This window comes from Talpa europaea (assembly GCF_964194135.1).
Source record: "Talpa europaea genome assembly, chromosome: 4".
Classification (NCBI taxonomy): domain Eukaryota; kingdom Metazoa; phylum Chordata; class Mammalia; order Eulipotyphla; family Talpidae; genus Talpa; species Talpa europaea.
This window is the reverse complement of record NC_140070.1, coordinates 105,513,177-105,527,897: the sequence shown is the minus strand read 5'-3', so window position 1 is coordinate 105,527,897 and position 14,721 is coordinate 105,513,177. Positions and strand designations below refer to the sequence as shown.

The 14,721-nt window shown below is 35.1% G+C and overlaps 1 protein-coding gene across 1 annotated transcript in view; it reads left to right on the top strand.

Moving 5' to 3' along the window:
- Nucleotides 1-9,764, top strand: part of SNX4 (sorting nexin 4) — a gene marked incomplete at both ends in the record, with an annotated part of 42,101 nt that extends 32,337 nt beyond the window's left edge. Inside the window, 4 exons of the mRNA XM_084231564.1 lie at nucleotides 2,437-2,536; nucleotides 3,234-3,379; nucleotides 4,508-4,622; nucleotides 9,717-9,764. Of these exons, the coding sequence (XP_084087690.1) occupies nucleotides 2,437-2,536; nucleotides 3,234-3,379; nucleotides 4,508-4,622; nucleotides 9,717-9,764 (409 nt within the window). The remainder of the gene's footprint in view (nucleotides 1-2,436; nucleotides 2,537-3,233; nucleotides 3,380-4,507; nucleotides 4,623-9,716) is intronic.
- Nucleotides 9,765-14,721: the final 4,957 nt, after the last annotated feature.

Genomic DNA, 14,721 nt, shown 5'->3' with positions numbered 1-14,721 from the left:
AATAAATCTTAAAAAAAAAGATTAATGTGTATTGACATGATAAGATGTCAGTGGTATCAAATTAAGAAAAGTAGAACCTCTTTGTATTTAGTTAAGAAAAGTAGAATCTGTAGTATATTTGTAAATGCCTAGCTAGTATATGGAAGATACATTCTATATTAACAAAGATGACCTCTTGGTCATGGAGTTGGGGAAAAAGAGAGGGTTTTGGAAACTTTTTATTAATTTATATTCTTATATTAGGATCTTATTTTTTTATAGTGAATACAGGTAACTTATAATAATTGACCTTTTTTAAAAAAAGAAAAAAATTTTTTTAAAGATTTATTTATTTACACATAAGAGCTGGGGTGTAGGCAAGAGGTGCAGGGAGTGAGAGGACTCAACAGAGATAGAGTGGGGAGCAGAGCAGGCAGATCTACTGAACTACGCTACTGAGGGGACAGTGGGCGAGACAGAAGAGGACTACTGCGCCATGTGGGTAGCTCCCTGGCTGGGGATCAAACTCGTGCTGCAGTAGCTGCCGATAGCTTCATAGTGCTGATGAAAGGGCCACCAGGGAGGCCCCAGAAAAAGTTTGTTGTTTTTTTTTTTTGAAAAAGTTTTGAGATATCTTTTCAAAGGACACTCAGTTGCCTTTGACATAAATACAACAGATATTTTTAAGCATTTATTGAAAATAATTTTGCAAATATTTAGTAAACCACCTTTCTTGTGTCAAAGATTGTATGCCCACGTTTGGATAGATCTAATTTTTAATTTTGGGTTACTAAGGTCATTATGGGTGCATAAGTTCTGGGTACGTAAGTTCTGACCCTAGTGAGACATGAATGCCTCCCCTATATCCCTAAGAAATTTTACCATTTTAGGTCTCTACATGCAAAAGAATGAATCTTGACCACTACCTAACACCATGCACAAAAACCAACTCAAAATGGATTAAAGAACTAGACATAAGACCTGAAACCATAAAATACATAGAAGGAAATACAGGCGAAACACTACGTGATATGCACATCAAAGACATCTTTACAGACACATCACCCAAAGCAGTGATAGTGAAGGCAAAGATAAACAGCTGGGACTATATCAAATTAAAAAGCTTCTGCACAGCAAAAGAGACAATAACAAAAACAAAGAGAAATCCCACCAACTGGGAGAACATTTTTGCACACAACACTAATGATAAAGGACTGATCACAAAAATCTACAAAGAGCTGATGAGACTCAACAACAACAAAGAAAATAATCCAGTCAAAAAATGGGCAGAAGAGCTAAAAAGAAACTTCTCTAAAGAGGAAATGCAAATGGCCAACAGGCATGTGAAAAAATGTTCAACATCACTTGTAATCAGGGAAATGCAAATCAAAACTACAATGAGATACCATCTTACACCAGTGAGAATGGCACATATTAAAAAAACTAGCAACAGGGCCTCCCCGGTGGCGCAGCGGTTGAGCGCTGGGTTGCAAAGCTGCCCGCAGCCTCTGCAGTGCCAGTTCGATTCCTGGCTGCTCCCCGGCCACCGGAGGAGGGTCCCACATGGCGCGCAGACCTCTCCTGCCGCCCGCTGCTCCCCTCAGCAGTGTACTTCGGTCCTTCTGCCTGCTCTGCTCCCCGCTCTGGCTCTGGTGAATTCTCTCACCCTCCCGCGCTTCTGACTGTACCCAGTGCTTGTATAAATAAATAAATAAATCTTTAAGGGGAAAAAAAAAAAAAAAACTAGCAACAACAAATGTTGGCGTGGGTGTGGAGAAAAAGGAACTCTTCCTGCACTGTTGGTGGGAGTGCAAACTGGTCCAACACTATGGAGAGCTGTGTAGATTTCTTGACCTACTAAACATAGAGCTTCCATATGATCCAGCAATTCCACTCCTAGGTATTTACCCAAAGGACACAGAAACATCAATTCCAAAAAGCACCTGCACCCCTATGTTTATAGCAGCACTATTTACGATAGCTCAGCAACCCAAATGCCCAAAAATAGATGACTGGATCAAGAAGATGTGGTGCATATACACCATGGAATATTACTCAGCATTCAAAAAAGATAAACACATGCAATTTGCAGCAACATGGATGGAGCTGGAAGGGATCATGCTCAGCGAAATAAGCCAGAAAGAAAAAGAAAAATACCAGATCGTCTCACTCATAGCAGGAATCTAGAAAACTTAAATAAGGGACCAGGGAAATGAATAACTATAAGAAAGAAAATATCAAAATCAACAAACTGCTATGAACCAGAGCAGAGACACTCTATGGGGGGTGGGGGCCGAGAGGGCGGGGAAAGGAGGGCTTGGGGTCAAAATAAGGGGCTTGTAATTGTATGGGGAATATAAAAAATAAAATTTAAATAAAATGTGAAAAAAAAGAAAGAAATTTTACCATTTTAAAAGAGAAGCTGCAAAAATTAAGTGACAGCACTTTCATTCCTAGGGCTGTATGCAGGAAACATGAACTTATGCAGTATGACTTGGAGATGGCTGCTCAGGACTTAGCATCCAAGAAGCAGCAGTGTGAGGAACTGGCAACCGGGGTGAGTGTTTCTCCATTTAGATCTTTGGTGGCATTGTAGCAAGTCTTCTGTGGAATGAGCCATAGTTGCCATATTCATGTGCCTCTAACTTTTACAGGGAAATAGTTTTGGCGCAACTTTACTGATTGTTTGGGTTGTGTTCTTCATTTAAAAAGCTGTAAGCCACTGAAGCAGCAGTTCAATCCCTAGCCAGGGAGCTACCCACAGGGCACAGCAGACCTCTCCTGCCTTGCCCGCTGCTCCCCTCAGCAGTGTATTCCAGTCGATCTCCCTGTTCTGTTATAAAGATTTATTTATTTATGCATGCAAGAGCTGGGGTGCAGGTCAGAGGTGCAGGAGATAAGAGGATTCACCAGAGACAGAGTGGGGAGCACAACAGGTGGATATACTGAAATACACTGCTGAGGGGAGTACCGGGTGAGACAGGAGAAGGCTGCTGTGCCATGTAGGTCACTTCCCTGGCTGGGGATCGAACTTGTGCTGCAGTGGCTGCTGATAGCTTCATAGTGCTGATTCTTAACCTCTGTGCCACCAGGGAGGCGCTTCTTTGTGACTCTTATTTCACTTAGCATAATGTCTTCAAAGTTCATCTATGTTGTAGCATAAATCATAATTTCCTTTTTAATACTGAATAATATTTCATATGATAGATATATTTAACTTTGTTATCCATTCTTCTATTTCCATTTCCTTTTAGACTGTGAGAACATTTTCTTTGAAGGGAATGACTACAAAGCTTTTTGGTCAAGAAACTCCAGAGCAGAGAGAAGCCAGAATAAAGGTGCTGGAAGAACAAATCAGTGAAGGAGAACAACAGCTGAAGTCTAAAAATCTGGAAGGCAGGTAAAAATGCTGAGATGTTTAACAAAGCTAGACTGTCTGGCAGAATATGTAGACTGTCTGGCAGAATATTTCTTTATAATAATTCTCACTTTCATTATCATCCATGCATGGTTGTATTTCTAAGAAATTTTTTAGTGTGGAAAAAAGAGTAAGAGCTTCATGATATTCTTTTCCTGAACTTCTCATGATTTCTATCTTTTTACACACTGCCTTTGCCCTTTCTTCATTTGACAAAAGCCTATTCATTTTTTAGTGCCCAACTCTTGTGTTACTTCATTTGTGATACCTTTTCTTACCCTCACAGGCTATTGTAACAGCTTGGTAGTTTTATATAAGTGATCAGTTGTTCTTAGTGTCTTTTCCTGGATAATTTAGAGGCCCTTCAAAGTTAATGACTATCTTTTTCATCTTCATGTCCCAACATGTTGCAGAGGGTTTGGCATGGAATTATTTCATAAATATTTCTAGAAATTCAATTCTTACATATCTGCAATTAGTATGGCTTATTTTCCTTATTGTTCTTTTCACCTGATAATCAAAGAGTAGTAGACCAATACAGATCAAGGGTGTTATCATTAATTTCAAGGTGGTTTTGTCAATTATTTTGACACCTAATAATTGAAAGTGGAATATTATGAATAGAGTTTAAAAGACAAATGTCTCTGACTTTTTAAAATGCTAGTTGTCATTTAAAATAAATACATAATAAATATATTTAACATATACATAATATATATTTAATGTAAACATGATAAATATATATAATCCATCTTGTCAAAAAAGAGCGTTATTTTTTTTTTTTTCCAATGGCCTCAGGAAGCGGCTTCATGCGGCATCTCTCAGACTTGTGAGCTGTTCAAGGAACCATTAGCATCCATTATACAAATAATTTGAAGCTGGGATTCTTGTGGCAAAAATACAGGTTATTAAAAGCGAGAAAAATGTATGATTAGTCTGCTTTTTCTCCTACTGATTTTTAGGGAGAGATAAAAATAGAGCTGTCTTATAAAAGTGATAGCTTTTTCGTTATAAAGACAAAAATCATTTCAAATGAGAACTGGCTATTTGAATGTAGAATACATAGTTTATTTCATTTAAATAATAGTAATAACTTTTCTTTTATTTCAGAGAATTTGTGAAAAATGCTTGGGCTGATATTGAACGCTTCAAGGAACAAAAGAACCATGATTTAAAGGAGGCCCTCATAAGCTATGCAGTCATGCAGATCAGTATGTGCAAAAAGGTAGGTTTCGGTTTCAGTGAAGAGGCAAACATACTCAGAAGTGCTTACAAATTTCTTTAAAATGGATTTTTCTTATTTGCATCAAAGAACTTTATCATTTTCTTTCTTTAATTAATTTTTTTATTTATATCTTTTACATTATTGTGTATTCCTTTTAAAATTCCCACCACCATTTCACCCGTAAACCATCACTGTAGTCTTGCGCTGTTCTCTCCCCTGTTTTGATCCCTTTTCTTCCCCACTCCCTCGCAGAATGTCTCTGATTTATAGTTGCCTGCTCATTTTTTTTTAATTATTTTTTTTCCTGATCCCCTTTTTGGTTCCCATATATTCCTCCTCTAAGTGAAACCATTGTTATTTTTCTTTTCCCTCTTGTCTTATTTCTCTGATCATGATACTTTCTACATCCATGTTGCTGCCAATGGCATGAGTTTTATCTTTTTTTGATTGCTGAATGGTATTCCATTGTGTGTAGATAGCACATCTTGATCCAGTCATCTATTTTTTGGCATTTGGGTTGTTTCCATATCTTACCTGTTGTAAATAGTGCTCCGTAAGCATAGGGGTGCAAGTATCTTTTTGAATTAATGTTTTTGTGTCCTTTGGGTAGATTCCTAGGAGTGAAATTGCTGGGTCATGTGGTAGCTCCAGATTTAGTAGTTTGAGCAACCTCTACACAGCTTTCCATAGTGTTCGGACCAGTTTGTATTCCCACCATTAGTGTAGGAGAGTTCCTTTTTCGCCACATCCTCACCATCATTTGTTGTTTCCTGTTTTTTAATGTGTGCCATTCTCACTGGTATAAGGTGGTATCTCATTGTGGTTTTGATTTGCATTAATTATAAGTGATGAACATTTTTTCATATGTCTGTTAGCCATTTGCATTTCTTCTTTGGAGAAGTGTCTTTTTGGCTCTTGTGCCCAGCTTTTGACTGGATTGTTTACTTCGTTTTTGTTGAGTCATGTGAGCTCTTTTTAGATTTTTGTGATCAGTTCCTTATCAGTTGTATTGTGTGCAAAAATTTTCTCCCATCAGTAGGGTGTCTCTTTGTTTTGGTTAGTGTCTCTTTTGCTGTACAGAAGCTTTTTAGTGTGATGTAATCCCAGCTGTTTATCTTTTCCTTCACTTTTTTTGCTTCGGGGGATGTGTCTTTAGACATGTTACTGAGATATATGTCGTGTAGTGTTTTGCCTGTATTTTCTTCTGTATATTTTATGGTTTCAGGTCTTACATTCAGGTCTTTTATCCATTATGAGTTGGTTTTTGTGCATAGTGTGAGGTAGTAGTATAGCTTCATTCTTTTGCAAGTAGCAGTCCAGTCTTCCCAGCACCATTTATTGAACAAACTGTCCTTGTTCCATTGCATAGCCTTTGCTCTTTTGTCAAAGATTAGTTGTCCATAAATATGTGGATTTGTTTCTGGGTTTTCTGTTCAGTTCCATTGGTCTTTGTTTCTGTTTTTTTGTTCCAGTTCCATACTGTTTGAATTATTATGCCTTTATAGTATAGTTTGAAATCAGGGCGTGTGATACCTCCATTCTCCTTCTTTTTAGTCAGGTGAGCTTTGGCTATTCGAGGTTTTTTGTGGCTCCATGAATTTCACAGTATTTGTTCTATTTCGTTGAAGAATGTCACTGAAATTTTTATTGGAATAACATTGAATCTGTAAATTGCTTTTGGTAGGCTGGCCATTTTGATAATGTTAATTCTTCCACTCCATGAGCAAGGGATGTCTTTCCATTTCTTTGTGTCTACTATTTCTTTTAACAGTGTCTTACAGTTTTCTTTGTATGGGTCCTTCACCTCTTTTGTTAGGTTTATTCCCAAGTATTTGATTTTTTTGGTTTCAGTTATGAAAGGGATGGTTTTCTTAGTTTCTTCTTCTTCAGATTGATTGTTTGCATATAGGAAGGCTACTGATTTTTGTCTGTTGGTTTTGTATCCTGCTGCTTTACTAAATTGGTCTGTAGTTTTGATTAGTTTTTCTGTGGAGTATTTAAGATCTTTATATATATTATATCATTTGCCAATAGTGATAGTTTTACTTCTTCTTTCCCTGTTTGGATTCCTTGTATGTCTTTCCCTTGTCTTATTGCTCTGGCTAGAACTTCCAGTATTATATTGAAAAACAATAGTGAGAGTAGACTTCCTTGCCTTGTTCCAGATCTTAAGGAAATTTATTTTGCCTGTATTTCCTTCTATATATTTTGTGGTTTCAGGTCTTACATTCAGGTATTTTATCCATTTTCAGTTTGTTTCAGCTTTTCACCGTTGAGGATAATGTTGGCAGTGGGTTTGTCATATATGGCTTTTATTATTAAGGTATGTTTCTTCTATTCAAAGGAATTTGAGGGCCTTCATCATAATTGATGTAGAATTTTGTCAAATGCTTTCTCAGCATCTATTGATATGATCATATGGTTTTTATTTTTCTTTTTGTTGATTGGTTGGATTACATTAATTGATTTTCAGATGTTGAACCATCCTTGTGTCCCTGGAATAAATCCCACTTGGTCATGGTGTGTTATCTTTTTGATGCATTATTGGATTCTGTTGGCTAAGATTTTGTTGAGGATTTTTGCATCAGTGTTTCTTAGAGATTGGCCTGCAGTTTTCTTTTTTTGTGTTGTCCTCCTTTTTTTGGTATTAGTGTAATGTTGGCTTCTTCCAGAATGTTTCCCAATATCGCTACTTGCTTATGAAGTGTTATAACCGAAGTATCAATTACTGTGTCTCCAATATATCTAAAGTTTCAAATTTGTAGTGCCTATTCATGACTTGTATTTGAAAATATATAACAATAACATTGCTTTGACTCTATGATGTTCTTGCACAGGTTATACTTTAACTGGAAAATAACTTAAACATCATTTTGGGTAAATGCAGTTGGGATATGATTTGTTATCTGAGTAAAATCCTTCATATAGCTGATATCTGAAGATATAAATATTGCCACTTATCCTGGGTAGAATAAGCATTTGACAGTGGTGGGGGATTCTTCCTAAAATGCTGTTGTAAGAATAAAATATAAAGCATTACTCAATCTCTTTTCATAACATTTGCCTGTGTGACTACCAATTAGTATAGACCTTTACATTTGTCTGATACTTCACAATTTATCAAGAAATTATATGCATTGTCTTGGTAAATCATATGTTAAGATGAATTCCCATATTTATGAAGATTTCCTTAAAGGAAAAAATTACTCCTATCAACATTCTTATGGTTTAATTTATCCTAAATTTGTCTTTTCTGGTTAGGAATCATCCCTTTCCTAGATCTTTTCACTTTTATCACCAGCAATAGCAGTTGAGGACTAAGACATTTTGAAATGTTAACACCAGGCTCTTACATTTGGTCAAATAGACTTCTTTAGTATTGGGCAAATTCTTATTTATGTCATATTTATGTCATGAATATGTCATATTCATATTTATGTCTCAGTGAAACTGTTGGTTACTTCATGTTGTATGTCTTTGGGGTCATTTGAGAGAAGTTAAAATCATGACCAGTCAGAAAGCAAATAAATGCTGTAGGTTGGGTAATTGTAATTTGGTGGTTTTCTGTTTCTGTTGCTGTCATCCTGTCAGCTACTTCCTGCCTGCCTGGAGTGCTTCACATTGACAATCTTCTTTCTAAACTGCGTTTTTTAATCTCAGGAAGTCTAAGAGATCAGATAACAAAGGTTTGCAGAGTTGACTTTTTTTCTTTTTTAACTATAGAAGACTTATTAAGAAGTTTCTTTTGATCTGTCTTTTAAAGTGCAGACTTCTTAATACAAAAATACTTTTAAAATATATTGTACTTTATTATGATATCAGGTATTCAAAGTGGTATATGACTATAATCAAATGACTAAATTGCATATTAATGAGCTAAAAAGAATTTTAATGTTAATGTTAACATTTAAAGAAGCAAATATGACTTCTAAGTATTTTTTGGTGGACCTTTTTGATGTGAATATTCTAATTCGTTGAATCAAGGAAGTGATGCTTTTAAGAAATACTTAATTTTCAAGCTACTTGATCTTTTTAAATTTAAAATTTTGCTTACAAAGACAACATGCTCACTGTAAAAATTTTAAATAATCCAGAAGCATATTAAGTAAATGTTCTTTCTTCTTCCCCAAATCCCATTTGGAAAATTGACCACTTAAAATTTTCATGTGTATCCTTTCAGATTTTTTTGTAACTTAGATAATCATTTAGAAAATAAATGCTTTCCCCTTCCTTATGAAAATAGGATTGGCATTATATGTGATAGCATGTAGTTTTTGTTTCTTTAATTGCTGTCTCATGGATATCTTACTGTGAAAGTTCAGAAGATCTGTCATTTTTTTTTAACAATGAATATTCCATTAGATACTAAAACCAGGTGGTCTGAGACATATTAATGGCTTTTTAATTTTTTTAATTTATTTGCTTTGATTCCACCAGCAAGTGAAAAAATTAAAAAGATTTTCATTATTTGAAATCCTAGCTGTTGATACACTGTAAAAATTTTTGTTTCTACCACTTCCTTAAATTTTACTGTTAAATTTTTACAAACATGTATTGTTTAAGCTCAGTCATGTGGGGTTTGTTATACTTAGCATATGCAAAATAGACAGCTAGAACCACTGAGATGGATTTGGTAATGTAGTCTATTGGACTAATACTTTAGTAACTAATTAATTTATAATTAATTGTTACAGTAATAAGGTTTTTCTTTTGTTTTAAGTATTACATAGAAAACAACTGCCTGAAAACCTGTTTGGTCTATAAATTATGTGACTATGTGATGTGAGTGAATGAGTTTAGGTTATGAACCTTGAAAATTTAGTTTTCCAAATAGAAGTTGTGGGATTCTTTTTCTCTGTTTGGAAGATAGGCTCATTCAAAGGTGATTCTCTTACTTATTTCAGAAACATAAGACATTCATTCATACTAGCCATTGTCATGAATAGTTTTTTATTTGCTGGACTTGTTAATTACTCCCAAAAGCAAAACTTAGCTTACCAGTAAGCCAAATTCTTGGGCTTTCAGAATCCTCCGAAAGCCACATTTTAAAGTTCCTTTTTGTTTATTTCCTTTTTGTTTATTTACTTTTTTAAGGGAATACAAGTTTGGACCAATGCTAAGGAATGCTTTAGCAAGATGTAATCCTGTGAAGTGAATTTCTCTTCAATCAAAGTGCCCCAAAACAGAAGCACAAGTAGAAAAAAAAATTATAAGTTGCTAACCCAGTAAATACAAAAATATTTAATAAGTTGAATAATTCAACTTTCTTTGATTTGATTGTAGTTGTGTTAATATAGCACAAAAAGGATGTCTTTCAGTGAAGATTAAATATTATAATTTGAGGTTTTGGGGACTGGTGCTGATTCCAAAAAGTTAATTTGATAATATATACCAACAGATTGTTTGTCAGGCTTCTGAACCAATGATTGAATCTTAAGATGTAAGATAATTTCTAGATGTTCATTTCAATTCCAGTTCTTTCAAAAAATCTGTTTATGTACAAACTTTTTCCCTAAGATTGAAGTCCTATCTTTCCTTGGTAACACCCGTTAATCTGTTATAGGGGGTTATTTTTTCTTGCCTTATAGTTGAGCTGTTTGGTTTGACAAAGCTCAGCAGAAACTTAGTGTGAAATCTAAGATTTTCCCCCACATTCATTGATGCCCCCTGTAACATTTGCGTATACTAGAAAATGCCTTCAATTTGTGTTTTACCAGAATTTTGATACTGGTCGGAAATTTTATACTGCCAACAAAGAAGATGCAACTTCTCAGATAGGTAGTGGAATACATTGCTATATGATCTAGAAATTGCTATATAGGAAGTTGTAATGTTGAGTATATTATGTATAAGCATTAAATTCTTCTCAGATATTTCTTAACCTCAATGATGAGCCTAAATTTATCTGCTTGGCTCTCCACATATGGCATTTCAGGGTACAAGATGTAGCATTTCAGTGTATGGGATATATGTAGTAAATGTGTCTTTGTGTTAGTATCCTCATTAACATTTTTCATTGCTTGGCTGTAATTTTTGTAAAGATAAATTATATTGTTTTGTGTGTGTGTGTGTGTGTGTGATATATGTTCAGAAGCCAAGTACCCTCATTTTGCTAGCTTTGCAGAATCTAAAATGTGTACTCATTATTACTAATGGTGTAAAAAAATTTCCCCAGTCCTGTTTAGCATTTGACTTTTTTACATGTTTAAATGTTGCTGGATTTTTGTGCTGTTTGCCAAACTTATAAAATAAATTAAATATTGTGCTGATTTTCATATTTTTGTTATTGTAACAAACTTTTGTTATTTAAAAAGCTTAGTATTCCTTAAAAAAAAACCTCTTAAAAGAACTTGTGATGGGTATCATTTTTGGTACTATGCAGAATAAGTATAAAATAAAGTAGAAATACACATATTAGTATTTGATGCCCTGGGAGAAAATAATACATGCCATGTTATTTTTGAAGTGTTTAATTGTATATATTTGTCTTACCCCAAAATGTTGTTCTTTGTAAAAAAAAAAAATTCTGAAATGAAATATGACTTAAATTTTTACTTTTTAAAAAATTCCTAGAAACAAAAGTTACCTATATGGATACACATTTTATTCTGTGTTAATTCTTGATTAATGAAATGAAATACCTTTCTGTTTGGCATTTAAAAATCAATAGTAACCTTAGACTAAATATAAAATTTTTTCTACTTGATGACTTAATTTGACAAGACTATTATTACCTGTGTTTTATAAAATGAAATTAGGAAAATATCTTCCCTAAAATATACAAGTATTCACTTGGTTATATGTTACTCATTTGGTTATATGTATATAGGAATATCTTGATGGGTTGATTTTGAAAAAAGTTTTATTTGATAACACAAGTGTTCCTTTAAAAAAAACAAAGGAATTTTATGATGGAAATAATTTTTGGTACTATTTTGAAGAATTATAAAGAAAATAATATATATGCAATAATCTTTTTGGATATTAAAAGGCAGAACTCAAAATACATTATTAAAACAGGGTTAGATTGCCAAAGATAAACATAAAAAGATAATACAAATAATAGGGAAATGGCTTGTTAACGTTAATGTAAATAACAGGAAGATTTTTTTCTTGATATAATGTACTAGTGATGGAATTGGTATCATCGTGGCATTAAAATTAAGTCATTACTTAACCTTCATTTACTTCCAAAAACTTGAATATGGATGAATGAGTCACTGGTAATTACAACAGAGCATCCAAAACAGTAACTGAGGGTTCTTAAAATTTAAGCATCTTCAGAATAAACACACACTTAACTTGTAATAGAATGAAAAGCCTAAAGTTATGTAATAGGAATGCCAGGCTTTTTATATCTGTATAATCGTTTTTTAGATTTATATGCATACTTTCTTCCTGAGTGGATTCTCCTAAAAAGTTTTCCCTAAAAAAAGATTTAGGAATCTCTTTCAATGATGAATAAACTCAAAGAAATTGAGTAATAAAAGGCCAAATTAGTAGAATTGTACTTGTTTCCTAAGTTATGTAACTGTAAATATTTATACGTTTGAAACAAAAGTTAGAGGAAAAAATGGACAAACTAAATCCAAAGTAAGTGGAAGAAAGAAAATACTAAAAGTGGGCCTCCCTGGTGACGCAAGGGGTTAAGACGCAACCTGTGAAGCTCACCGCAGCCACTGCAGCATGAGTTCGATCTCTGGCTGGCCAGGGAGCAACCCACATGGCGCAGCAGACCTCTCCTGACTCTCCCACTGCTCCCCTCAGCAGTGTATTTCAGTCAATCTGCCTGTTCTGTCCGCCACTGTCTCTGGTGAATCCTCTCACCGCCCGCACCTCTGGCCTGTACCCCAGTTCTTGTATGCATAAATAAATAAATCTTTTTTTTTTTTTTAAAGAAAATACTGAAAGTAAGAACAAAAACCAATAATGTTAACTCTTTGGGAAGGTTAATGAAGTTAAACTTCTACCAAAAATAGATGAAAAAAGCACAAATTATACCTAACAGGAATGAGACATTAAAAGAGTAATAGGGAATATTATTGACAACTTTGTTTTATTTTATTTTTTTAAAAGATTTATTTATTTATTTATACATACAAGCACTGAGTACAGTCAGAAGCGCGGGAGGGTAAGAGAATTCACCAGAGCCAGAGCAGGGAGCAGAGTAGGCAGAAGGACTGAAGTACACTGCTGAGGGGAGCAGCGGGCGGCAGGAGGGGTCTGCTGCGCCATGTGGATCACTTCCCTGGCCGGGCATCGAACTCATGCTGCAGTGGCTGCAGATAGCCTCGTAGTGCTGCATCTCAACCCCTTGCGCCATCAGGGAGGCCCCCCCAACTTTTTTTTAAGGGAACACTGTTACCACTGTTTCAAAGCTGACCAAAGACATTACAAGAAAAGAGACATATCAGTATATACATCATTAACACAAATGCAAAAATTATTAACTTAAAATTAACTATAAGCTAATTGAATTTAGCAATATGTAAGGAACATTGTATACCATAACCTAGTAGAGTTTATTCCAGAATCTAAGGTTGGTTTAATAACTACTATAATCCATCATTTTGACAGAATAAAGGATCATTTCAATATATGTGGGAAAAAAAGATTTGGGAAGATTCAATACAGATTTAAGATTTAAAGCTCAGAAAACCAGAAGAGAAGGAAATTTCCTCAGTCTGATAAAGGGCATCAATGCAAAGTCTACAGATAACACCATACTTAGTGCTGGGAAACTTAAGCTTTCCCCCTAAGATCGGTTACAGACAATGTTCATCACTAAACAACTGCCCACTAGAGTATATGTATACCCATTCCCCCTCCCACCAGTGGGTTCCTTCAGCTTTCACCCCAACTTCCCTCCAACTGTCCCTCTCCCCTATTTTTCCCTATGATCTTTGGTGAGCCTTTTTTCTTAGAATATTTGTTGAACCCTGAAGCAGTTGGATGCACCATACTTGCAGCTCTGAGAGTATGTTCACCAGGTTGGCACTCCTAGTTGAGAAGGTTTGTGGGAATTTATTGATTGAGCAGATAGTTACAAACTCCATCCCCAGATGAAAGTGGAACTGGTTGACTCAGTAGCAAAAGCCAAATGAATAAAACATTTTTTTTCATATACCTATGTGATGGAAGCACCATTCAGCAGAAGACAAGGAGAAACTCCAAAATTCTTAGTTGTTAAGGCTTTGATTTCAGAAAATATAGCTAACATGCATCAAATACTTAGTAGTAAAGCCTAATCTCAGTGCAGTGATGTGGCTGCCCCAATGTTTATCAGTTTGTAGTTGATAGGGCCAGAGTTTGAACCCAAGTAACATGGCTTCAAAGCCTGTACTTACTGAGGCTTTTGCTTTTTGAAGGAACAGGGGATTTAGATTTCAGAGACCTGGAGGAGAGCCTCTGAGACAAACCCAGAAGGATGAGGAAGAAATAGAAAAGCTAACTTCCGTGATGTTCACTTTACAAGATATTTAGAAGGAGAATGTCTGAGGTACTACTAGAAGACGGAATAGGGTGAAGAGAGGCTATGGCGAAATGGAGTAGTCCTCCAGCTTTAATGTACTCATGAATCACTCAGGGATCTAGATAAAATGAAGATTCTAGTTTAGTTTGGTGTGGACCCTGAGAGTACATTTCTAATGTGGGTTCCCAGATCAGGCCACCCAAGATGTGCCAAAGTAGCAGATTAATTATTTTGAATTAAACAGGCTATGAATGACTGATACCCTAAAACTCACCTCCTCTCACACCTCCCCCACTGTTTCACTGGAAATAAAATCTGTTGGCAGAGACAGGGTCATGAAACTAGGTAAACAAGCTTTGCCTAGCTCACTAAGCTGTCCAAACCAGAACTTTCAATAATGCCTTGTCCTGTCTATTCTTCATACATTTATTGCTTCTTTATCTAAAAACTGTACTGTTGATCATTCACTGGGTTCCGTATTTTGTAGATCTACATGCACACAAAATTAAATTTGTCTTTTCTCTTGTGCTAATCTCTCTTGTGTCAATCTATTATTGAACCAGCCAAAGAAAGCAAAGGAGGTAAGGGAGAATCCTGTGGAAATTTCCCCTACACTTAAGATAATAT